Below are 27,604 nucleotides of genomic sequence, written 5' to 3'. Positions count from 1 at the left end.
CGGTCACACTTCGACCAACAGTTTTTGTTTTTCGTTTTCGCTCTTTTTTTTGCGTTTATTTGATTTTTCGTTTCGTTTGCGAAACACCAGGGAAAACAAAGGAACCAAAAGGAAAACCGGAAAAACACGCGGCAATTGGAATCGAAAACGAAACGTAAGTGAAAAGCCAAATAGAAGTACCAAATTCCAAGGCACTAGATAAAAGCGCAACAAGCGCACACATACTTATGCACACGCGGCTCTCTTTCACACACACACACGCATACTTTCACACACCGGCAAAAAACAGTTTTTATTGTCCGCATTTTTTATTCGTGTTGCGTTTTTCGCTGCGACGAGATCTCAATTTTTTTCCGTGTGTGTGCAAAAATAAAAAAATAAAAACGGAAGAAAACAACCGACTAAAGCCGAAAAGCCATTAAAACACAAGTTTTCCTTTTGCCGGCAAGGCAAAAAACAAAAAGTGCTTTCCATGCGTGTGTGAGTGAGTTTTTCGTATTTAACTGTCTTTTTTTTTACTCTAAATAATAAGAAAGAAATGTGAAACAATCGAAGAAAGAGAGTAAAGCAAAGGCTGAAATACCGGTATGTGGCAGTATGTGTGCGAAAGAGAGAGGAAATGGAGTGTGAGTCATTAACCGGCATTAAAAAAACACTTTAAAAATTAAATGGCAATACAACAAAGTCATAAATAATCACAAATGAATAAATAAAATATTCAAAGACTATCTTATTTTCCTCTCGCACGCACCAAAGCTTCTTAAATTAATTCGACATTAGACAGAACCAGCCCCATAATTTTGGAGTGAATTTTTAATTTTTTTTGGCAGCTGCTTATAAATTAGTGTGTGTGTGTGTGTGTGTGTGTGTGTGTGAAAGAAGCGTGTGAAAATTGCAGCCGTTACTCCAACCACCGTTTTTCCAGCTAAAGTTTTCCGCCGTCTTTGTCTCGCCTTCGCCTTCACCCCTTTCGCCATCTCTTTCGCACATGCCTTGGGCTTTTGAATCATTTATCCCATTAGCATGAAGTCGCATTTTCCAGTTAGAATATCGCGCTTCCAATTGGAACTGCGTGCTGCGCTTTTCCCCAACCACGTTAACTGGCGATCGGTGATGCCTACACAGATAGCTAAAAAGGCCAAAAAATTCCAACACCAAAATAAATTTAATTTTGATCACCATCAAAATGTTATCAATTAAAGTCTTTCAACAGAAATCATATAAATTATTTTTGTATCACCATTTTAATCTGAAATATTATTATTATTATCAACAATAAATTAAATATTAATTGTCTCAAAAATATCCGGAAAATTTAAAAAAAAATTAAGTATAATTACAAAAAAAGTGTTTTGAGTAACGAGTTTTCTTTTTGAATTGTCAAATAATATAGATCGCTTTAGTGAAACCCTACAATAGAACTTTCCAAAAAATATTGGTACATCACTGCTTTGATATCACGCCTATCGAAGGATCTCAAGCTCATCGCTGTCGGTGCTGTTTGGTGGCCCGTTTCTGATACGGGTTCGAAAAGCTGTTCGAATTACTCGCTCTTCCACTTCCCTCGTATATTATTATTTATTATTATTAAACCGGGTCACTTCCAGGCTGTTCAGACTGCTTGCTTACTTCTTTCTTTTGTGATTTGTCATGCATTGTCAGGGCAGGGTCTTACTAAATAAATTGTGAGTCAGCCGATCTTGTCTAGCATCTGCACAGAGACAAAGGTTGCAGATGCTTAAATCAGTTATTAAACATCAATAATAAAAATAATAATTAAATTGTCAAATAAAAGAAATAAATATTAAATAAAACGATATTAAATAACGTGATCTTAAATTAAGAGGTCTTCAATAATACAATATTTTTTCCGAGTGCCCTTTCTTTATAGACATCTTCCTCTTTTCTCACATTCCCCGGCCAATTTGTAACGGTTTTGTGTGGCACTGAGAAAGCGACAAAGTTGTCAGCTTCTTCATTTCTCAAATGAATGCTGTTCAATAAGCCGAAACAACTTGTTGGGAATCGATCGAGTCCAACGAACAGACATAGAAATTTGCATGCCGCACATGTTAGGGCTTAACAAATACCCTAGAAAATGTTTTTTTCTTAAACTATTTCAATTTCTTAAATTTTTTAATATAAAAAAATTTATTTTCAAAAAACGATAACTACATTGAACAATGTTGGATTTGTAAACGTTACGAATCCGTTTCATATCTGCTGCCCAGAAAATAGATAGATAGAAAGCTTACACATACTTAAAAACAATTTTTTGGTTTTCTTAAGTGCGAACTTTATTGTCAGTAATCGTTTTCATCAGATCTATTTGTATAATTTGCATAATTGCCAAACCGATTCACTCAAAAAACTGATATTTCCCTGATACCCATTACTCGCATCTGGCATAACTAGGCTAACGACCATCTCGCTCGCACCCACACACTGCCATTGGCAGCGGATGCTGTCCGCCTTTTTGTTTACACTCCTCTCTTTCTGGCGCTCGGATTTGTTGTTTGGTCATTCATTATTTGATTTATAGTTTGGAAAATGGTCAACTCTTTCTCCATTAGCTCAATTAGCACATTTATATTTGACTGGAAACGTATTTTTTCTACGTTTGCATATTTTTTGATGCGCTCACAAAATCAAATAAAAAAAAAATGTGAAATACGAAAATAAAACTGGTTTTCAGTGTTGCCATTTTGGTTAGTATCTTCTCCTCTTCGTCATCCTTCTTGCTTTATCGCTCGGGCAGGTAAAAAAAATCGCCCAAACTTTGAATGTAAAGATGGTAGCGTGAGGATCTTAAGGATCAAGCAAGCTCTGAATAAATGATCCGATTTACATCTGTTTATTACCGGTATTTGCTGTAAAAGGTTGTTCTTAACATAAAAATACATAATAATTACATTTTACCGATTGGCCTTTAAAAATGTTATATTTTTCGTTTCTGAATGTTACTTAAAACCAACTCGTAAATGTATCCCGAGTCAAACGCGTTGCAAGACCTTTTCAAAAAAATAATTATTTTAAAGATTTCAGGCTGAAAAAATATTTCGTTTTTGAAATTGGCAAATCGAGATTCAGGTTATATAGTCGACTGAGTTTTCCATCCCTAAACGCACCCACAATTGTCTGGCTGGGGGCTTTTTTTTGGCGGTTGGGAATGGCTTTTGGCCGTGTTTCGGGCCATGGGTTTTGACATTGAATACACAAAATTTGCAACGAACACAAAGGCGAAATGCGCGCGAGACACCGAAAGCGCCTGACGTCATGGTTGCGTCTGTTTGCCGCCCAAGCGTTCGTTAAATTTGTATTTATTTATTCACGAAACAGAAGGGCGCAGACCGAATGCTATCGAAGTACAGCGATCGCTGGTAAAAGAACTAAAGTGTGCTGAAACTTCAAACTGTCCTCTTCTGAATCTTTAATTTATATAAAGAACACCATCTCTTTGTTTTCTCTTTATTTTCTAAAAGGGAAAAAATATTTAAATTTATTCATATAAAAATTATACAAATACAATACAAAAACCTGATAAGTCATTCTTAAATTACGAAATTAAATATACTTAGATAAGTTTGAAGTATTAGTTGTGGTTTTTTATTTTGCTTTGCGAGGTTTTACTGCATCTGTAAACATTTGCGTATTTTTGCAATGCAGTTTTTTTTTAAGCCGACTGCGAACTTGAAATTTTTCGATAAAAGGAAAGGAACTTCCTCTCTCTTTCTTCCACTCTCCCTATCTTTTCCTCAATTTCTCTGGCTCTCTGGAAATGCTCTCTTGTGTTTGCTCAGGCGTCGGCTTTTCATTTTTCGTTACTTTATTTTCCTCTCTTGGTTTTTTTTTTTGGGTGCAACAAGTGTGCAGCGTTTTGTTGTTTTTGTACCGTTTTTTATGTTAATTAACCAAAACGAGTTGTTGTTTGTGTTGTTATGCTTGACTAGTTAAGCGCGTAGAGAGTAAAATATATGGATAAAGAGAAAAGGGGAGAGAGATAGAGAGAGAGCGAGACCAGATCATTACGTAATGGGGAAAACGTTGCTTTCAAATTTCCCAGTGTTGCCACCTGATCAAATTAACACTTGTTACGCTTGGCGATCATGAATGGCGCCCTACATTTTAACCCTTGCTTTAGCCATAACTTTTCTGCTAGCTTATAAATTTGTGGTTTCGAAATATATGTTGTTTCTTGGAAGCTGACTACCATATGGTACTTATGTGGAATTTACAGAGTCAGAATATTTTTTTATAACATTTTGTACACAAGTTGTTGTATAATAAAATTTACAAGCGGTTAATGTTTGATTCATTAACTATAACAACCATATCATTCCCGATTTAATTTTAATCATTTTACATATATGTTCTCCACGACACCTTGATTCTCATCTTTTTGGCCAACGATAATTGGCAACACTGGCTGTTAAGCCGCGTGACTTGTTTTTTTTTTTTGACTGCACATAAAATTCAAATTATTGTTGTTTGTTTACCGATCATCTTTGCATTCTCTCCCGCTCTCTTTTATTTCTCCCCAATTGCATTTCGTTTTGCTTCGTTTTTTTGGCCTTACTCATTTTGTTTCGGACTTTTGCTACGTGCACTTCGCCGCAGCCGTTAAAAAAAGAGAGAAGCGGAGAAAAGAGAGTAACCAAAAGAGTGCCGAAAGAGAAGCCGAATTAATACATTTTTGTCGAAAACCATTTTATTTTTTTAATAAATCTTAAAGTTTTCCAAGTGAGTAACTTTAGCTCGCCCTTCACCCAATTTTTCAAAAGCTGCGACGCGTGAGATATTTATCAATGCAATGAGTCAGAAGAGAATGCAGCGAGATAAGTCGGGATAAAAAGGGGGAGAACGGAGGTTTACTGGGTCAATGGAAGTAGGAGTATAAGAACTTGTTTAAAAATCTCGCGATCTACAAAATCTATAGCCTTTCTTTTTCAGAAAGCGTGTGGTGTTGCATTGGGATTATTTGCAACTTATTATTTGTCTGTAACTTTGTTTTCTAAGAAATGTCAAGTTTACAATACTGTCAATTGTGGGAGTTCTTTGAGGCTCTATTCTACTCGATGGTAAATCGTTGTTTTGTTCGGAAAACTCCACTTTTGCAATCTTTTAAGCCATCAGGAGTATTCTTTAGTTGGATAGATAACATAACTTTGGTGTTCTGAATAGTTGTGTCTTTACTGCCAGCGACCTCCAGATCCCACCCCTTTCTTCGCTTCCCCCTTACAATCCATTTAACCATTTTCGTATCTTATCTTTCTCTTTTTCACTTGCACAACACTTTGCGTGGGCTTTTACTTTTCTTCTTCTCGCCACTGCTGCTTTTTTGTGTGTTGTTTAAGTGCTTTTGAAAGTGAAAGAGCGTTCAAAAAATAAAAATATAAATAAAAACACTCAAGGAGTTGTCTCTTTTGTTGGAACTGGCTGGCTGAGAAAAGATTCTGGAACGTTGATCGCCATTTCTCATTGTTGATCAGTTAACAATTTTAGGAGTGTTTAATTAAAATTCTGAGCAGTTGATATTTTAACTTTTCGATTGAGTTTAAACAAATAAAGATAAGGAGTACTTTAACCCCTTAAAATATTACATCATAACTCCAAACAGATTTATCTAAAATTAAATAAACCAGTTTAACGTGATTCGTTTGCAAAACCATATTTTCATAAATATCTTTTATACTACTAAATTTAACCAAAATATAGTTATTTTAGAAACTTAACCTTTTATGTTTTGCGTAAAAAGTATAGTGAAGTATACTAAAATTAAGCTTATATCTTTAATTCTTCTTTTAATCAGTTAATCAGTAATATTGATTAGAAATTAGAAACACTAAATTTGTTTGATTACGTACGCCCCTATGGAACTCATTTACCCCTTGCCGAATAAATTGCATTTAATATCGCTAATCATTTCTTTTAAATCATTTATGGAGCTTAAGTTTTCGTTTTTCTTTTGCTTACGCGCCAACTCGAGTGATAACATACATTTATTTGTACAGTTTTGCAGTACTTGTGGCTGTTGCTGTGTTTTTTTTTGTTTTTATCAATTCTCAAGTTGATATGCTATATTGTTTTTTTTTATTTTTTTCGCGTTTCGGGTACTACGTAATGTTCTATTTTTGGTTTTGAGAGCATTGCTCCACTGCTGATATCCTAAATGAATGGAGTGGATAGCTCCATAACTAAGGCTGCTAGTGCTTAAAAAAAATTTTGTCTGATCACAATCGATCGAAATTGATATTTTAAAAATAATCGATTTAAAAAAAACTGATCGATCCTTTAATATCGATATACCTTTAAATAATTTTTAAATTCACTTACAACTAATAAAAACTGAAATATTATTAATCTTGTCGTTCAATTGCCAGTTGTTAAAAAACATTCTTGAATTTTTTGTAAATTCCTTATCGGTAATAAGACTTTAAGGCTTTGAAAAGTATACTTTTGGATTCTACAAATTCATGAAAACTGTAAACTCACAGGGTTCACTGTACTTCACTAAGCCTTGACTAAGTGTTATTGGTGATATGCTCACATCGCACTTTTCTGTACGTTCGTAAGTACACATGTTGGCATGTTGGCTTGCGACTGCCGGAATGTTGGACCCAAGGTCTTGACGGGTGATATCGGTTACACTTGGTTCTCGGGAATACGATCCGCTGGCTCTGACTCGATGTTTGCTAACTTCTTAGCACTGTTAATAGTTCTATTTTCATTTCAATTGCGTGGGGTCGGCTTAGTATATCTTAGAAACAACGTTTACAAGGCGGGTCAGAGTCGTAGATTGCAACAGTGAATAGCGATTCCGCAAAACAATGCAACCATAATAAGGTTTTCCAAATACCTGTGGCTTAACTAACCTGGATTGATCATAAGAGTTGATAGCACTCTGAGAGTTGACATATTTGATCTATAAGATAACAAATTGGAGTTTTAGCTAATAAATTGTACATGTAAAATAAATTGTCCCAAACATTTTCATTGACTTTATTGATTAAAATAGATCAATTTAATTACTATTATATTAGTTATTTGAGTGTTGAGTTCCTGTGATCTTTAACTTTAAAACTTAACAAAACGACAACTTTCGGAGAAACTATTTTCATCTTTTGTCTTTTTAATGTTATCCGAAGTAACTCCATCTGTAGGATTTGTATTGCTTCAAAATATTCGTATATCAAACATTCTTTTTTACAGTTCATCTGTTTAATATATATTTTATCACATATTTTTATCCGGATAAACTTTGTATCATATTTACATATGTTTCAGTATCACTACTCCTTTTGCTGGGTATCCCTTAGTCGACTGAAGCGCTCTGTTTTTTTTGTTGCTAAGTTATTGTTAAATTTCGTTCGGTTCGCTGCCGACGCTGGCGTCGCTGTTTTCGCTCCGCTCGGAGAGATTAAGCTTGGATCCGCTCTCATGTGCTCTCTTGGCGCCAAGCGAAAGCAGCGACGTCGGCGTTGGCAGCGACGCAGCAGCTCGCCGCTGTGGCAAAAAAACTGAGACAGTCGCGACGGCGCGCTCGTTTCTAGCAGACGTTTACTCCGATTTCCTCTCAGCCAAGCTACCGTTGTGTGCGCTGCGCCGCTGTTGCTAACGTTGTTGTTGTGATACACTCTTTCCTTTGGACGCTCCCGCAATTTTTGACGTTTTTTTTCGTGTGTTCTTTAGTGTTGATCCAACGAGAAGAAGAATCGAAAGCGAGAAGAAGCAAAAACAAACTGCGGTTGGTATTCAACATTCAAACACATTTTTAAGTCTAAACTAAAGTTAAGCACACAGGTGTGAATGTGTGTGTGTGTACCTGTGCCCGTGTGAGTGTCAGTGTGTGCCAGTGCGAGTGCCTTAGTGTGAGTGACCAGAGGTGGACAGTCAACGGCTTTTCTAAACTGACATACTTTCTAAAAGGCAGCAACAAAAGCGCAGAGAAGCAGCAAAATCTCTGACCAGCAGAAAAAGCAACTACAGTGATCCCTCGCCAAATGTTAAACAGATGTTTCATGCAATTGAAGACCAATGTCAAAGACGTATTAGATAAAAACCAATTGATAATTTTGCTGTATTTTGTACAGACTGTGAAACAAATCTTGTCATGGAATATTAAAGTCAAGTCACAATTAAAGTCTCGAATTATTGAGGTTCATTTAATCTCATTGCTTCCTTTTTATATAAATCGAAAGTAAAGAATAATCAGTCGTTGTACTAACCCTTATTATTCATTTGTAAATTATTAGGATATCTAAAACTTGTAATATAGGTTTTTAGTGAGGGATCACTGTAGAGCCACACACTCTGCACCAGGTGAACACCTCCTCCTTCCCCTGCCCCTTCTGCAGCCAGCTCATAAACAAGTTGATAGACTGGTGGACAGTGTAAATGACCAAAACCAAGACCAAAACCGAAACTAACAGCTATTTGCGATGGCGAAAAGTCGGAAAATCGACAGGAAAGAGATTCAGCCGCCTTTATATGGACTGTCGTGAAATGCAATCGATGCCAAATAAGTGGTAAAGTGGAAGTCGATCGGGGAACAACTTCCTCTTACATAAGGTTTTACCGAGAAATCGATGGGGATGCCAAAATTATTGGTGATTATTGGAATCAATTAGGATATTGTCGGAATAACAACTGCTTTTGTTAGTTAGCTCAATAAAGCTGCTAAAAAGGCATTCAACTTCAAAGAAAAATGGATTTATATAACATTTTTTGTATGAAAATCCTTTAAGAGTTTTAAAACGAAATTTTTAAAAATTGTTTAAATAAAAATTAAATAAAAAATTCCACATGTTAACAAGTGCTGTCTATTTATTTTTTATTTAAGATTTAAAGTAAAACGGCCAAAAACGTTTTTGTTAAACCCATTAAAATCGTAATTATGATCGGTCGAGTTTTTGCTTGTAGTGTCGAGAGGGGGCGGGTTAGGGGGTCGTACGACCATGGCATGCGATCGCTGTTGCCGACTTGCGCGCGTGTCTCAATGCATTTAAATTCGCTTTTTAATTTCTCAAATGATAGAGTAGTGCATATTAACGTACATTTTCAGCATTTTATTAAGCCATTTTTTGTGGAGTTTGCTTTTGCTTTTCTCTGCAATGACTGTGAATGTCTGTGTATATAAATTAAATGTTTTATCAGGTGCATAAGCTTACTTTTATCTACACCTGACGCTGACCGCGTGCTCAAAAAATGAGATACAGTCATCGCTACGCTGCTGAAATTTTAAAATAATGTAAAATGTTATTTCAAAATGAATAGTAAATATATATTTTGTTGATTATTTCAATACTAAAGTCTTTATAGGTCTCAGCATCATCAAAAGTATTTCTGGCATAATAAAACGCATCATTTCTTCAAATAAACTTAAAAAAATGTACAAACTCGTTAATCTCTAAGGGAAACATGTGCCTAATTACATTGTGAATAGTTGACTCCAAAGTCAAAACTCGTTTAGTAAATCCACCTGAAATCCAAAGGCCACCTGTTGAGTGATCACGGTATATTTGAGTTGAAGGAAAAGCTGTTTGTTGTCTAGCTGGCTTTTTGTGGGAGGAGGAGGAGGGCGAGATCATTGGCCGTCCATCGCTGGCCGCATTGCTAAAATTCCGCAGCTTTCTTTTGTTGTCTCTCAGCCTCCAAAAGTTGTTAATTTTGTGGCCGCACCCAAGTAACTACCAACTGAATGGGAGAATTCTCTACGCTCATCTGTGAAGGTCAGTTAACTAAGAAGGCGAGCGCAGAGTTCTAAAAACAATTTGATGATGCTTCATTGATTTTCAATAACTTCCACTCATTTGCATTATTCCCCCAAAAAACAATTCCAGTTTGTAGTTGTCATTAGCACGAAATCGATGCTGAAAATGTCAAAAAATTTGGTAAAAAATAAATAACCAAAAATAAAAGAACAGGTTGAATACCCTTTAAAAGGGGACTGAACTGTATCCAGTTGATTTCATTTATGAATAAATTCTTCAATTTTTCGATTTCAGAAATATACTTTAAATTAATTATATTTAACTAGCCATGCTGATTTTAGAATATAATTTCTTAGAAATAAAAATACTTTTTTCAAGTGAAGTGTCTATAATGCAAAGAAAGCATTTTTAAAATATAAGTCTTCAATCCAAGTGTTGATCTTATTGTATTTGGGATCCAATAATGGATATTCGCTTAAAGGGTAATCGTTACTTCTTAACCCTTTACTGCCTTGTTTTCACATTGTTCTTTTCGTTGTTCACAAAATGCACACACATCCGAAACCGAAAGACAAGCTTAGGCAGCATCTGCTTCTTCTGCTTTTCATGCCTCGTCGTCTTTTGTTTTTTTATTATGTATTTTTATTTTTTTTTTTTTTTGCTTTTCGAATACTTCAATTACATGTGCCCCTGTGTGTGAGGGTTTTTGTCTGGTTGTTGAGTATATGTATGAGCACGTTTCCACGTACGGCGAAGGTGAGGAGGCGTGGCAGGGGTCGTGGGGAGGGGATATGGGGGTATACCTGAGAGATCGGCAGACATATTGCACTCGAGCTTCAAGTTAAATGACGACGCCGGCTGAAGTAGCGACGCTTTCGTGTTGCGTCAAAGTTCAAGGTGTAAAATTTTTTTTTTTAAATACGATAAATTTCTTGTGGTGTGCACAGAAAAAAAAATTGGGCACCTAAATCACGATCGTTATTTAAAATAAAAAACAAAAACAAATGTACTCCTTATAATTTTTAAAGAACATTATATTTTTTTTAATATAAAAAACCGATTATTAAGATTTTAAAACATGTATCTAAATCTTATTATTTCCACATTTCCTAGCATTTTTCAAACGATAATTATATATTATTTAAGAAATTTCTACAATATTATTGGAATTTTGTATAAAAAAATCAATATAGTATATTTTTTTATTTAGTTATGTAAAGTTAAAACATGAGCGAAAATAAGTATTTTGTACGTGTGCATGTGCTTAAGTTAGCAACGATAATAACTTTATGTGCTGCCTTTTTTGAAATTGTTATAACCTGAGCTCATCATCAGACTCATATAGTGAACCTCATAATCGTCATCAACGACGGCATTATCATTGACTGGCGCACAGTTAAAAATAGTGAATTATTAATTAAAGAAATGACTAATTGTGCAATTGATTGTTTGCTTTGCTCTCTGATTTGTTTTTGTTTTGCCACTCGCTTTCGATCTACCAAGGAAAAAATGCGGTTGCGGGACTGCGTCAAATTCAATTTAACGCCGATTGAGTTTTCTATGACTCAGATGTCAGGTGGTGTCAAGATTTTACCAAGAACCGCATCCAATAAAGGGAAAATTAAAGGTGAAACGAATTGTGGGTAAAAATAAAATGCAAATGAGCGAGAAGCAAAAATAAATAAATCTCGTATGGCAATTTAATTTTTTGGCACTGCCAAATAACTGAGAATAATGAAATGAAGGTTAGATATGCATATAATACAAAATATTGGCCTCTGTGCCAAAACAATTATGAAGACGCATGTTCAATTCAAGTCAAGGGATGTTAATTATAAATATTTGGATTTGTTTTTAATTTGCGAGGCATTGATAATTTAATTGTTGTTAATGTGTCACTTTTTGTGCCTTTACCTAATTTTAATTTTAGACTGCTAATTCAATTTCTCTAATGATAAAATGTATTCATTTAAAATAAAATGGGAAGTTGAAAAAACAAATTTTATTTAATTGCATTTTATAAAAAATAGATTTCATAACTGTTTTATAAACAAACTCTGTAAACAATTTTAAAATATATGCACTTAAAAGTATTATGCGGATGCGCGGCAATTAATCAACACTTCCGCAGCTAAGCTTTTTTACAACACTGCTGCACACCTGCATTGTCACCTGAGTTTGGTTATGTGTGTGTGCTTACCTTGTCATTGAGCTATCTTGCGTCTCTATCTTACTCTCCTCGGTTTTTATCGAAATGTAATCATCTCCAGCGGCGACTTGGAAAACAAAAAGTAGAAAAATTTAGTTGCCATGGCTGTTTGTTTTACTTTTTAATGTTGTTTTAATGGCAGCTGTGTTGTGTGTGTGATGCTGACTGCGACTGTTTGCCTGTGTGCACATTTTCATTAACGCTTATTTGTTAATGGCCTGTGTGTGCTGTTGGTTTTTTCTCCTTCGTGCTTTGATGACTGCATAAATCAATCGGAAAAATATTGGTCAATGGGGAATTGGTATCTCTATATTATCCTCTTTAATATATTTCTGGCAGCTTTGTCATTTTTTGTTTATCAATTTCGGATCTTAGAGATAGCTTTTAATTTAAAAACGCAGAAAGCCAACCACCATCTATAAAAACAACAAATTTTGTAAAGTGACTATTTTAAATTTTCTGTTAAAAAGTAAAATGGTAGCTTTGGTTTTTTAATGAATTAAGATAATTTTATACAAACTTTAATTTTAAACAGAAATTTATGATTCTGTTTTAGGTCGCCTGTAGATAAAGCTTAAAATTTTATGTTTTTAGATAAAACTTTTCGAAATAACAAAAGAGAATTTAAATTCAGGAAATGCCCTGTTTATCAAGAAAAGTATACGATTAAATAACTATTGTTGACAAATACTAGGAAAGATTGAGTCACTGAATTTGCATAATATAAGTGTAGTGATCCAAAAAACATTCGTTGGCAATGTGAGTCATTTTTAAAATAAAATAAAAATCAATCACTATTTACGAAAGCCGGCTATTAAAAGCAGTTTTGGAATTGAGTCACAAATCCAGACCAAATTAATTGGTTAACTGAGCGAGTAGAAATTTCAAAGTATTTATCAAGTTTTGTATTTTTTTTCTTATATTTTTAATTTTTTTTTTTTTATCTCATTGTCGGCAAACTAATAAAGTCAAGACAACAATTGAAGTTGGGGCTGCACATTAACGTATGCATAACCTCAAAACCCAATGTCACGCATATTATTTACTCCTCAGCCTTTAGTGGCTGTCTCCATCTACATCTACATCTCTACCTCTATCGCTGTCGCTATCGCTATTGTTTGCATTATTTGCACGAGTGTTCGTTCGAGAGTCGCAGAGCCGAATTAAACTGAAATGAAATGAAATGAAATTAGCTAACAAGCCGAGGCTGTCGTTGTCTAACCGTTCGTCATAAATAAGTTGCAAATAATATGCGGACGACGGACATAAAAATAACTAATGGCAGATGGAGCTAACCACCTGTCCCTCTCTATCAGCGGGTTGCATCATAAAGCATGCCTCGTCGCACAGTGCATGCAAATTGTTAGCGTTTCATAACACTCTATCTATATGGCAAAATCCGTACAAAATAAAAACCCAGAAAAGAAACCCGTGTCCATTTATTTGACAATTGCCGAACGCTTTTGTCTCTTAAATAATTGTCGAATTGTAAACGAAGGCATTAGCCAAGGCAAACAGTCGTAAATAACCCAGGGCAACAGGTGGGCGCAGTTTTGGCCCAATAAATAAGAGCAACAGGGCGGATGAGTAACGTGTTTACATACTCGAGTGGTGACTGTACCTGATTTCGGGTACATGCTCAAGTACCTGTGTACCCCCATCGAAGAATCTCTAAACATTGTTGCCTGGTAACTGGTTTTTTTTTTATAGGCGGTGTTGTTTATTTTCTGACTGGTAGTTTGGGAATTTAGCGATGAATAATATTTCAACTTGCGGAATGCCAAGTGCTTAGTGTTATTGGTTTTGTTATTCGATAATTATTGTATTTTAAACCTTGTTGTGGCTAGTTGACATTTTCGCTTCTGTTGGATAATTAGTTTATTTTTAGAAACAATTTTAATTTTTATTATATCATATAAGGTTTTGAACCACCGTTAGTGGTGGTAAAACATGTTTATCAAAGAAACAGGGGTTTTGAGTAATGTAGTGTTGGTAAACTTCGCTAAAGTAAATTGTTATTAACCTTGTTTTTAGGAAATTTGGGGATAATAACATTGTACTATTAATGATTTAATGCATAAAACACCTTCGCAAACAGCCGAAATACAAGTCGTTTTGATTGTGGCATGTGCCAAACAATTTTTCGTTTTTCGATTACGATTACGATTCGATGAGGTTGATTTATTGTTGATGATTTCTTGTCGACATGCGACCCAATTGTCTGTCTCTGACGCTCTTAATGTTGCCATTTCATTTTTTATTTGCCGATTTTTCATTGTGTTTATTTTGTTGCTACATTTGTTGTTGTGTGTTAATGACAAGATATTCTCCATTTTTTTTTTATCAGGAGTTGGTTCCGTTTCTGGTCTCTATTTGCCAATTTCTAATTGTTTTTCCCCCTGCCTGCCTTCCCCCCACCACATTGTTTTTGTCTAAGCACTTTTTCTGTTCGGTGAGGCATATAAAATATTTTTAGGCCAATTGCCCTGCGTCTGTGTTTGTGTAGTTAGATAAGATATGCACATGATTCCATTGTAAGCGTTGTTGGGTTGCCTAGTGTCGTTGTTGTTACCTCGAGCGGAAGTGGCTTTAACAACATTAACTTGATTTTATTACCATTTTTACCAATTTCTTCTACATGTTGTAAAGCACACGGCAAAAGGCACAAATCGTGCACTTAATTTGATTGCCTTGGCAGAAGCCAAAAGTCATTTACCAATTTCTTCGATCCGACACAACTCTCGTACTTTGAATTTACAAAATGGAGATATTGAAATAAAACAGTTGCGATCACAGCTTTGGAAATGTATTTGGTTGTTTGTTATTGTGAAAGGAATTTTTTTGTTTAATAGTGGTTAAATTTCGTAATTAATTTAATTAAAAAAAATGTTAATTGGTAAGGTGTCCTTTAAAGGTTAATAGTAATCAAATCGAACAAATTAAACAAAATAAAAGGTTCAAACTACTATTTATTAAAATCAAATGAAATAAAAGCCATAGTGAAATGTTTTCAATTATGATCCAATTTCAATTAACATTTTTACCCACTTGTGTGGAAAAATGGCATATTTGAGCACACCTGAACGTGCTGAGTGTCCGGCCCCGTTATAATTGGTATTGTCCGTCGGTCGTCGGCTGATAAGCCTTATGTCAGTTATGTAATTTGACCCAATTAAGATTATCGATTCAAATAACAATGAAAATTTTTTGGTAACCTCGCGCACACAAGCAAATTTCAATGTGTAGTTTTGTATATTACTTCTCCGTGCTTCAAAAAAAAAATAATAAAAAAATTTCCAGTGATGATTGGCTTGTCTCATCTGCCTTTTCCCTTCCCCTTCCCCGAAAATCAACCAAATTTGTCAGCTAGATAAACCAACAAATGGCCAACCATGTATCTGTTTGCGTGTGTTTTGCATGCGGTACGTTGACAATTGACAAAAACAATTAACGGCAATCTATCGATAGAGGGTGGGGGTGGATGATTGCATAACGGTGCTTCGCCACATGGAGTGGAAATAACCCATCATCATCTGGTACATTACAGTTATTCAGCTAACTTATTACCTTGAACTTAGAGAAATAAGAACATTTTAACTCGAATTTTACTCTTCTAAAAATGGGTATGACATACACAATTTTTAAACTGTTAAGAAAATATTTTAATTAATCATTTAATTTTTAAGATTATTAATATATTAATGAAGGTGACATTGTTAGACCTTATAACAGCATTAAAAAAAGTTTTTAACACATAAAATTGAGATATTTTTCCATTGCAATCACAAATCAAAGTATTTGCAAAGTATTTCTTGACTCCAGTGTTGGAAAGCCCTTTCAGAAAAACCCCGTAGTCATTCTTTCATTTATAATCCCCAATAAAGAACCATAGCAAATAAATACTCCACACAAAAGAACTAATTGTTCTTGTGAGTTGGCAGTTTGGAAAAAAAGGGAGCTATGTACAAAAAAAAAAAAAAAAGACAGACATGCCAGCAAAGCATGGACAGTGGGCCTGGTGGGCACGGACAGTGGGCAAATCGGGAGGAAACGTGTGTGAGAGAATGGCTAATGTATTTGCGTGCTTTGTTAATTGTGGCATCTCTGATGTTTTCATTTCCCCTTCGTGAGGTGTCTCATTTTCCGCCTCCCCCCTCATTTCCTCTATTTCGGCCTTCCATGTGGGCTTTTATTGTTGTTTCGCCGCTGTCATATATTTTCTTTACGTGCGCGATTTTGTTTGCTCTTTGCTATCTAGAACATTTAAGCCTAATTTGCTTCATTAAATCGTCACATTTGTTATTATGTCTTCTGTCTTTTTTTTTTTGTTATTTCATTTTTCACATTTTTTATTTTCTGGGAGCAAAATTAACGTCAAGTTGATGTGTTCCATTTTTGGTTAAGGGTATGTTACTTTTTAGAGCGTAGTTCCATAAACCGTAATTACTTATCAGAAATTTTATGAGCAGATTTTAAATTATTATTTTATTACTATTTATTTTAAACAGTAAATACTTATTACTATTTTACTTTTAGAACATATCTGATCGGGTATTTATTATAATGGTTTTTGTACAAAGCAGTGACTTTGTTTTTATCGATTTAATTGCATTGCGAGGTATATGCTAGTCTACACGTTAAATTGTTATTCCTTTTCTGTGTTTTTAAAGGAAAAGCTGCCGCCAAGTTGATGAATTGCTTTGTACGCTGGTCTTCTTGTTTGTTGTAGCTGTTTTAGCATTTAATGAACAGCTGTGAGGCCTTAGATAAATGAACAAACAAAGAAAAAAACAACATAATTCTAATGTAATTAAGATTTGCCTGCTGCTTTTCGGTTTGTTTTTACTCGCTTTGTCATGCCGCTCATGTCCATTCATAAAATAGTGCTGCATATACATATATCCTATATAGTTTACTTGGTCAGTTTGGTTTGGCTGATCGCTTGATTGTCTTCGGTTGCGCACTCTAATTATTGGGGACGAAAAATCAACTCGCCATGAAAACAAAAGAAGAAAAAACCTACAAAAAAAAGACAAATAATTGTTGAAATTAAAAGTGCTCGGGCCAAACATAATTTTATTTAAAGCTCATTATTATGGGGGTTTAAGAGAAACGTGAAGAAAAGTAAAAGCGAGGAGTTGCGGGGGTTGCGGGGGGCTCTTTTTTTTTCTTCTTTTGACTTCATTTAATTTGATGGATTTTAAAATGCGTTGCGCATACGCAATCACAATTTTTCTCTCTCATTAAGTGTGTTTGGTTGTGTTTTTCGTGTGGTTCCGGTGGTCAAACAATAAACGTGATTTTTGCCTTCTCTACTTTGACTCGATTTTCCACATTTTGTTGAACCCATTAATGTAGTTAATGGATATTAAACATAAACAAAACAAAGCCAAAGCTCTCCGGGGGGAATCTCTGCTGGTGCCTACAAAAACCGAAACTGAAATGATATAAAGGCAAACGTTTGTTTTAACTGTGAGAGGTGATGAAAAATATTTACTGCAAGTCCATTCATTAACAAAAATTAAACAATAATTACAATAACGCAACAGCTGCCGCTGCCCACCTCTCTTAAAAAAAAGAGAAATTTCAATTGGTCGATGTTCTAGTGGATGAATATATCAACCTTTTTTAATACGCTTTGTTTTGGTAACAATGCAGATAAAACAAACCTTTGTAATAATAAATTATTTTACGTTAACCTTTGGACAATGACTAGAATTATTATTAAAACTATTATCAACTATGTTAATATTCTAAAGAAAACTAAAAGCCTGGCAACATAATTTGAATGGCGCTAAGGCCTTTTATAATTTTTCTCTAATTGTGGCTGTTGTTACACCGCCATTCGAATTAAAGTTTTAAATGTTTTTCTGTATAAATTACAGATAAATTTGCCAAATCATTTCCGGCACAGCGGCAAACGATCAAAGTAGTAGTGTAGTTTGTATAGTGATGTGAAAGAGCCAGAGAGCTGGAAAAAATCTAAATTAAATAAAATAAAATCGCAATCAGAGGAAGTGACGCTTTGCGTTCCCCACGGCCCCTATTCATTCATTAAAGCAAAAAAGCTGCGTAAAAAGGCAGAGAAAAAGTGGCAGGATGCACTTAATTACCGATTTCGATTCACTTGGCGACACGATTGCGCTCGATTCGGATATCAGGCCAAAGGAATTCGAGGCCGTTGATTAGCAGAGTCAACAAAGCCAGCGAAAATCCAAAAACCGAAAACCGAAAACCGTCCCATTCACAAGCACCAACCAGAAGCATGAGCTCATTCGATTTTTTTCTTTCGAGGAGCCCTCTTCAAGTTCACGCAGTGGCGATAATAAATATGGCATGATGTCATAATTTGTGCAAACCGAACAACAGTCGAATTATTTTTTTTTTAAACCAAAAACCAGAAAGGAAGTGGGTTTGTCTTCACTAGGGATCGAAACATAGCATACCCGTTGGATATTGTTACTGGGCATCCGGGAATGCGACTCAAATTCAGATACTATACATACGAATTCAATATAATATAAAAATATTCACTCATGTGCAAAAGTGCAAAATTATTATTAAAATAGGTTTCCAATCCAGAAGTGTAATATCAATTTAAAAAAAGTTTATAATAAATTTATTTATCAAAATGCTTAGCAAAACTTAACAAGCCACAGTCCCATAATGAAAGACAAATATCTTTTGCAGCTAATGATTATTTATTTGCATTTCTCTAGAAATATCGAACGTCAGAGCAAAGATACGCGGAAAAAGCATAGTCAAAGTCAAAATGCAAGCCCAAAGCAGAACTATTTGGAATCCATTGACGTCATAGCTTGTCGCGTGAACCGCTGAGCCCGCTGACCCCGCTGCCCCCTGTCCGCTGACCCCTCCCCCTTCCCCTTGGCACCAGTTCAAATGTCAATTGTGTCAAATTTAATTGGATATTCATTTTTGGGGTGGTCAGCAGCCTTCCATGCTCTTAAAATAGATTTTTTTGCCGCTTGTTGATGGAAATATCAAGTGCACACCAAATAGGGAAGCAAACACTTTTTTCAAAGCTAAATTATGACTGTCAAACTTGTGAAGGGCAAACTTTTAGACTTGAACTTTAAGTGTTTGGTTTTCCACAACGATAAAACAAATTATCAAATGTAAACATTTTTAACAAGGCAAAGATCGTTTAGTTACTATTTGTAATTCTTAGTTTCATAACAAGGTTTTGTAGTCTGATTTTCGTGTTTTCATTTTTGCTATTGAAATTTCACTATTCAAAGTTCACTTTGATAATGGTCTTTTGAAACCACTCTACCAATAGCTTATCTCTTTATTTTGCTTGTTTTTATAACTGCTTTTAAGTTTTTTAGTTTCTATTTAGAAGTTATATTTTCATACTTTGGATACTCTGAGATAGTACAGCTGGAAACCAATTGTATATATGTATACATAAGGAAGTTTTCCAGCTGAGATACAATATATTTATTAAGCAACTAACACCGCATAAATATGGAATTGTCTTTAGCTAACAACTCTGATGTGTTTCTGTATCTCTATAGTATGTATATGGTTTTCAAAGTCTGTTGCAGTTTGCTGTCAGACTGCCAGATTAAATCATAAATACTTAGCTAGCTGTGATATATATGTTTGTTTCTATTATTATATATGCTCGGGAAATATAGTGAGAGTGCCAACTTTGAAAATTGTTCATTATTCATTCATGTCGTGATCTTTCGATTTGCAACTAAAACAACGCGTGTCAATACAGTGTTGATTTAATCCAAGAAGGTATAAAGCAAGTTTTACTGCACTTGACAACTAAACAAACAGAAGAGCAAAAATAAACTTTTTCATTCTTTAAACTGAGTAATACCGTTGATATAAAAACCACTTGCTTTGATTTTGTGGGGCTCAGTTCATTTTGGATTTTTGCTGGTGAAGCAAACCAAAACATAAATTAAACAAAACAAATAATTTTAATTTGTTTAATTTTTTTATTTTGCAGATTGCAGCACAAAAGCAACGAAGAGTAAGAGTAAAGACGATAAAACCACCCATAAGAAATCATTTCGTTTCGATAAATAAGAAAAAACAGGAAGCAACAAAATGTCTCCAAAAGCGGTAAGTAAAGTTTGTAATAGAACCCTTTGTTATTGTTTAAATATATTTTAAAAAACAAGGCAAGATAAGTCAGTTATTTGAAAGCCGCAAAATATTCCATTAGAATAGTAACCATAAATTAGTGGAGTCCAAGACAGTAAAACCTCAAGAACAGAACCTGAAACTGATAAAGCACAAACTTTAATCGAAATGTTTTTTTCCGCTAGCATATAAGAGACGTTAGTAAATTTTACAGATTAGTTATTAAATCAAAGTCACTACGACGAAGAAGTTGTCAGTTATCGGAAATTGTGTCCTTATCAAGAGCACTTGAACTACAATTGTCGTCAATTGTAGAAGAGGGATCGCATCTTTTAATAGAAAATTTCCTGCGGAATGTGCAGCTGAAGGCAGAGACGTCATAGTTCTTGCTAAATTGTTGACGTTCGCCAACGAAATTGCATCATACCTAAAGATCCACGGAAGTTAGATTAAAAGTCGACGTCATTGATATGGCAAAAATTTCACCGTAGTATTTGGCAATTTATATTGACATGCCAATAATTTTATTTTGGCAACTGGAAAAGTTCTTATCACCAATCTTTTAATGACATTTTGCTGCTGGTGTCTTGATTGTTAATGGATGGTTTGTCAGAGGCTCATCATTACAATCACATGTGCGATTGATTTAATCATATAAATTGTATGATGTGGGGGATGGAATTTCCTGCTATGTTTGACACTCATTAATCTTTAAGAAGTCGTTTCCCTTTTATGGCAATTTTCCTGTAAAGTGCAGTCGATGCAAATCGTGCTTGAATGGTTTCTCTATAACTTTCCCTTTTTTTGCCATAGTTTTTCCGCAATAGTAGGCATGGATGTTTATTGGTGTGTTGGCATAGGTTGATAGCTGGGGGAGGGGTTAATTGCTCTTGGAGGCCCGGAGCGGCTCCAATAAAATAGAACTGACAGGCAACGCGTCGTATGATTGACGCTGATTTGTTTGCCCACCTTGGGGCTAGGTCTACGGCGCTCTCTCACGCTCTTTGGACACAGCGCTGGTCAAGACAATATGATTGGATTAACAACTGCATAAATATAACATTTATTTGTTTGAGTTCATTTATAACGAAAAAAACGGCAATTCTTGCTTCTTTGTTTTTAATAACAACTAGACATATTGACATAAATATTATTGAAATATAATATATATATTTTTTTATTTTTTATTTTTATTTGGCTTATTGAACAATATAAATAGATAAATCTCAGGAGCTTTTAAGCTTTATTTGAAGTACATACACTTATAACTTGGTGAATCTAGGAAATATATTTTTAATATTGTAACACTATTATTTTGACCTCTATTGCATGTGCATACTCCTCTCGTTCTACAGACCTAGTTGACCTCTATGGTCAGTAGACTGCCTGTCAGAGTGTCAGTTTTTCTTTTATGCTCGTTGCTGCTGTCTAATTTTAGATGCATAATTAACATGCAATTTATATTAACTTGACAACGAATGACTCGCTCAAATGGGTGAATCCCCGTCCCCTTTGCAATGGCAGAAATTAAGTTCACTTTTTTTTTTTGTTCGTGTGTTCCCCCCCGCTTTTCTTTCACATTCTGTCGCCGTGCTTTCCCAGTGTTTTTCTACCATTTTCCTTTTGCTGTGCCCTGCTACTGTTGCTGCTTTCCTCTTTTGGGAGCTTAAAAACGTGCCGTGACTTTTCCATTTTCCTCAGTTGCCGCTGGACAACAGAAACGCATTGAACAACGCGTCGTGCTTGCTTGCTTAGATCGCTTTTCCGTCGTGGTTATTCCTGTCCGTGGTTGTGGATTTCTTGTAGATTTTTCCCAGCCGGAGATTTGCATAGAAAAGCGTAATAATTCAAAAGCTACTGCGCAACCCCTTTACGGTGCCCAAAATGGTCGTCGTCTCCGACAGCCGCGTCCGTTTGCCGCGCTACGGCGGAGTCAGCGTGAAGCGGAAAACGGTACTCGAAAACTACTCACTAATTTCCATGTTTTCCTCTGGAAAATCTATGTCTACATTTTTTTCTTCTTCTTTTTATGGTGCTGCACTTTTGTGGTTTCAAGACAAAATTTTTGAAAAACTGGTTATTATGCCTTTACTTCCGCCGTGTTACTGTTTGTGCATAGTTTGGTAGACTTTTGTTTTTGGGTGGCAAGGGAAACAGAAACAGAAACAGAAACAGAAACCACCGCGGTTGCATTAACCCAAAAACGTTAATTGGATTGAAATGAAAAACGTTTTCAATTTCCTAGCATTGTGTCACGTTTGATTTGCATTCAACGGCAGAAAACAAAAAAAAAAACAAAACAAAACAATGTGCTCAAACTGAAAACTAAAACCAAGCCAAAACAAATAAAATGATGAAATAAACGCCAGGGAACTCAAAATTTAAGTTTGGGCTAAGACTTTTTCCCATGACCTGAAGCGAATGGTAGCCAAAACCGGTGTTTTTTTTTACTTGCCTATGATATTTTCCCTTTTTAAATCAGTCAAATAAAAGAAAGTACAAAAAAAAATGTAATTAATACAGCCGGTAAAATATAAAACGAGGTGTTAAGTTTTATTTAACTTTAAAAGTTATTTAAGACTATAACAAAAGGAAATTTAGAAATTCAATTACTGATTTTTAGTTTATTTAGTGTTTTCAATTATAAATGTACAATTTATTGGTGATTAATACAAAAAAAATATACATATAGACATTCGAAAATGCGAAAATTAAAGTGCAGTTAATTTTTTTTAATATTAAGAAAAGGAAATTTGTTGCCTTAAAATTAAGATTTAATTACTCAGTGCAATGAGCCCTATTTGCACTCTTTAAATGGTTATGGCACAGCATTTTGTTTGGCTTACATTGTCTGGGCTGCAGATTAACCTCTACTTTGATCTGTGCTCGCACTTAATTTGACCTCGATTTGGCGATTGCGTAACGGCCAGCCCGCCGATGCAGTTAGTACAGTTGACATTTTATCATGTGCTTGGCCTTTTCGGTGCAATTTCCTGCGATTTCCTCAATCTTTTCATAACATAGACAGTTGCGACTGGAAATTGGTCAAGTGACACCACACACACACACACAACTTTTTGAAATAGATAGCGCCTAAGCTCTCTCTTGTATAACTACTTCTACTGACCACTGTCCATCCGGCGGCCTGGTGAACACCCCCCTTTCTTTTCCCCCTATTTATTTCCACTATCTCTGGTCATTTCCAGCTTTTGTTGCTATTGTCATGCCTGATTGATTTTTGCTGTTTTCCGAGCGTGATTTTTCACTATGTGGCCCGCTTTCATTTTCTTTCTTTTTATTTATTTTATTTTTTTTTTTGCTCTCTCTATTTTTCTTCATTTTCCCCCTATTTCAACGATTTGAAACGTGTGCGTGTGCGTGTTTAAGTCGAAAGCCCGACTTATGCAAGTCGCCAAGTCGTGGCAAATCGAATCCAATCCTCCAAAGCGAAATGGGAGCTCTTGGCACGTGTCCTCCTCACATGTCGGTCTTTTCAGAGCCCGTTAATCCATCGACCCCTAAAAATAGGAGACACCGCACGACATGCTTATCGACAAATGTCAGTTACTTTTGCATACGAACGGTGTTTGTTTGCCCAGCTGAATGTATTCCACTCCACGATCCAGTTAGTTGTCCAAGGCATGGATAGCATTACCAATTTACTGCATGTGCCGGCTACTAATTCGGCCAATGAAAAGTTGGTCTTGTAGAATAGAGACCAAAGTCGTATTTTATAAATACGATAATCACTTAAAATTAATACAATTTTAAATGTGGACAATATTTTGAGGTCTTGCATGCCCATGAAACATAGTAATCTGCCCTTGAAATGGAATTTTAAATTATTAATTTATTTGTATTTACAATTGCTTTAGAAGTGTAGACTTTATTATTTTTTATTAAAATAAATGAATTCTTTTAACTGAAAATCTTGTCACTCCAGAGTCTAATGAGCATTAATTATATCTCTGTTTTTCCAGCTAAATGTGCGGGTCACGACAATGGACGCGGAACTGGAGTTCGCCATCCAGTCGACGACGACTGGCAAACAATTGTTTGACCAGGTGGTGAAGACGATCGGCCTGCGAGAGGTTTGGTTCTTCGGACTCCAGTACACCGACTCAAAGGGCGACTCCACATGGATCAAGCTGTACAAAAAGGTAAGGCAGTAACAAATTACCCATTAAATATAAAATTGGAATTGGAAAGGAGGTGAAGACAAAATTGTTATGTCAGAAAATATTTCTTTATGAATAAAGTGGTTTCTAATAAAGTAATTCGTTAGGATATATTTTAACTGTACCATAAACTATTAAATAAAATGCATGTGCAAATTTTTTAAACATAAAATATGTGTGTATATATAATATAGCCCGAATCGCCGGCCATAAAGACCATAAAGTATTTAAAGCGTGTAAAGAAGTACGTGGACAAAAAGACAGCCGACAGCAATGGAGTAAATCAGGCGGATACAAGCGAAGAGGATGACGACGCCGATGATATGGTGGGATCAGATTGAAAATCTATAGTCTACAAGCCACTGTTCCCGAAATAAAGTCCCCGCTAGATCAAGAATAAATAAGTCCCAATGATTGTGGATCAGCTAGTTCCCAAAATTTGTTGTAGCATTTGTTATATTTGGCTTTCCTTTAGACTAAGCTTAAGTTAACTAGCGAGTTGGAGATATTTAATCCACTAATAAATGTAATCTTTAATTAATGCTGCACCACAACAAATAGACTGGATCAATGCCGTTTTCGACATGGGTAACACTCAGACAATTGCACTTTCTATATGTTTATAAATTTGATTAGTTTTTAGTTTGAAAAAAAAAACAATTGTTTATTTCCGTATAAAATGAAAAATTGTATTTTATGTTTAATTTTCCAATTACTTTCAACTAATTGAATTGAATAGTTAAGAAAAATCGTTTAACATTGTAGTACTTTCGTGTGATAAAACATCTAAAAGGCATGTTTTTTCTTTTCGACAGGTGATGAACCAGGACGTGAAGAAGGAGAATCCCTTGCAGTTCAGATTCCGTGCCAAATTCTATCCCGAGGACGTGGCCGAGGAGCTGATCCAGGACATCACCCTGCGCCTGTTCTACCTGCAGGTGAAGAATGCCATACTGACCGACGAGATCTACTGTCCGCCGGAGACATCCGTACTGCTCGCCTCGTACGCCGTGCAGGCGCGTCACGGTGACCACAACAAGACCACCCACACAGCCGGCTTTCTGGCCAACGATCGTCTGCTGCCGCAGCGCGTCATCGACCAGCACAAGATGTCAAAGGACGAGTGGGAGCAGTCGATCATGACCTGGTGGCAGGAGCACCGCAGCATGCTGCGCGAAGATGCCATGATGGAGTATCTGAAGATCGCCCAGGATCTGGAGATGTACGGCGTCAACTACTTTGAGATCCGCAACAAGAAGGGCACGGACCTCTGGCTGGGCGTGGACGCCCTGGGTCTCAACATTTACGAGCAGGACGACAGGCTGACGCCGAAGATCGGCTTCCCGTGGTCCGAGATCCGCAACATCTCCTTCTCGGAGAAGAAGTTCATCATCAAGCCGATCGACAAGAAGGCGCCGGACTTTATGTTCTTCGCGCCGCGTGTCCGCATCAACAAGCGCATCCTGGCCCTCTGCATGGGCAACCACGAGCTGTACATGCGTCGCCGCAAGCCGGACACCATCGATGTGCAGCAGATGAAGGCGCAGGCGCGCGAGGAGAAGAATGCCAAACAGCAGGAGCGGTTAGTTGGCTCTCTTATATATATGGAATGTAATTACACTTTTCAACAACTTATCCCCCCTTCACTTCTTTCTTTCGTTGGCAGTGAGAAGCTGCAGCTGGCGCTGGCCGCTCGCGAACGCGCTGAGAAGAAGCAGCAGGAGTACGAGGATCGGCTGAAGCAGATGCAGGAGGATATGGAGCGTTCGCAGCGCGACCTGCTCGAGGCCCAGGACATGATTCGTCGACTGGAGGAGCAGCTGAAGCAGCTGCAGGCCGCCAAGGATGAGCTGGAGCTGCGCCAGAAGGAGCTGCAGGCGATGCTGCAGCGCCTCGAGGAGGCCAAGAACATGGAGGCCGTCGAGAAGCTCAAGCTCGAGGAGGAGATCATGGCCAAGCAGATGGAGGTGCAGCGCATCCAGGACGAGGTCAATGCCAAGGACGAGGAGACCAAGCGCCTGCAGGACGAAGTGGAGGACGCCCGACGCAAGCAGGTCATTGCGGTATAATTTTGCATATTAATTAGCCTTCAAAACCATATTGAACTAATTAACGTTATTCCGTTTCGATTTGCCCATAAACTGTGTATTGAATGTCGCCAATTTTCAGGCCGAAGCCGCCGCCGCTCTGCTGGCCGCATCGACCACGCCGCAGCACCACCACGTCGCCGAGGACGAGAACGAGAACGAGGAGGAGCTGACGAACGGCGATGCCGGCGGCGATGTGTCGCGCGACTTGGACACCGACGAGCATATCAAGGACCCCATCGAGGACAGACGCACGCTGGCCGAGCGCAACGAGCGCTTGCACGATCAGCTCAAGGTGGGTTCGAAACATATATTCCATAAATACGTACTATAACCGAACTGCCTTTAAATTTGTTTTACTTCAATTGCCAACAAGTTATAAAAGCTATTGCTTGAAATGGTAAAGGTTTTCATTCTTAATATGTAAAATGTTTTCAATGTTTTAATGCAAGGGCGGAAACTAAATACTAAATATGTGCCTGAAGGCATTTTCCCAAATATAAATTCCAAAATTTATAGTACACTTAAAGAAATATAAACATATACAAGTATTGCTTGTGTTATATTTGAAAAGAAGATTTAAGTATGCCATCGTGGAACAAACAAATAATTTTCTGGAAAATAAATTCCGTAACACATTCAAGTATGGTTATAATGTCAGACTTTATGAAAAGAATATATATATATTATATTATATTATATATTATAGACTATACTAATAGTTGTGAAGAAAAAGAACAAATAACAAATCATATTCGACATATTTCGGCACTACTGCTTGAAAAATTCCCCAAAATTGTGCTAATATCAAAGATATACCGTAATACTAACGCATCTATTGTTGTTATTGTTGTTTCAGGCCCTGAAACAGGATCTGGCGCAGTCGCGCGACGAGACGAAAGAGACGGCAAACGACAAGATCCATCGCGAGAATGTGCGCCAGGGACGTGACAAGTACAAGACGCTCCGCGAGATCCGCAAGGGTAACACAAAGCGTCGTGTCGATCAGTTCGAGAACATGTAAGGCTATAGCTATAGCCCTATAGCTATGGCGGCCAGATCGAAAGATCGAACGAGCGAGAGGTATATAGAGCGTCTGCGCGAGAGGAAGAGAGATGGATGGAGATGGAGTCTCCAGAAAGAAAAAGATAAAGATATAACTACAACATGAGAAGATAATGATGATGATTATGATTATGATGATAATGATGATGAAGAAGCAACAAATATAATTCCGGTCGCTGGCAAAGCCTATTGCTATTATCCCCCCAGCGACGTCCCTTTTTCCACCCACAAGAA

General features: G+C 36.4%; 1 protein-coding gene across 4 annotated transcripts; it reads left to right on the top strand.

Moving 5' to 3' along the window:
• The first annotated feature begins 42 nt into the window (after positions 1-42).
• Positions 43-27,604, top strand: LOC108136504 (moesin/ezrin/radixin homolog 1). 4 transcript variants are annotated; one of them, XM_017257746.2, is made up of 7 exons: positions 43-154; positions 19,904-20,019; positions 24,021-24,200; positions 25,034-25,800; positions 25,885-26,281; positions 26,388-26,600; positions 27,165-27,604. In XM_017257746.2, exons 2-7 carry the CDS (start codon positions 20,005-20,007, stop codon positions 27,327-27,329), a joined length of 1,737 nt encoding a protein of 578 aa, XP_017113235.1. In that variant the 5' UTR covers positions 43-154; positions 19,904-20,004; the 3' UTR covers positions 27,330-27,604. The 4 variants fall into 4 exon arrangements, with proteins under 4 accessions (XP_017113235.1, XP_041565155.1, XP_017113236.1 ...); XM_041709221.1 differs by lacking the exon at positions 43-154 and adding an exon at positions 370-480; XM_017257747.2 differs by lacking the exon at positions 43-154 and adding an exon at positions 7,518-7,744 and having other exon boundaries at positions 25,885-26,272.

The sequence above is a fragment of the Drosophila elegans genome, unplaced genomic scaffold (genome assembly GCF_018152505.1).
Source record: "Drosophila elegans isolate 14027-0461.03 unplaced genomic scaffold, ASM1815250v1 contig_149, whole genome shotgun sequence".
Taxonomy (NCBI): Eukaryota; Metazoa; Arthropoda; class Insecta; order Diptera; family Drosophilidae; genus Drosophila; species Drosophila elegans.
Note: the sequence above shows the minus strand (reverse complement) of the source record. Positions and strands in the feature narration are given on the sequence as shown.

Coding starts and splice junctions, on each gene's coding strand:
- LOC108136504 (XM_017257746.2), top strand. Junction 24,201..25,033: donor GGATCAAGCTGTACAAAAAG/GTAAGGCAGTAA, acceptor TCTTTTCGACAG/GTGATGAACCAGGACGTGAA. Junction 26,601..27,164: donor GCTTGCACGATCAGCTCAAG/GTGGGTTCGAAA, acceptor TTGTTGTTTCAG/GCCCTGAAACAGGATCTGGC.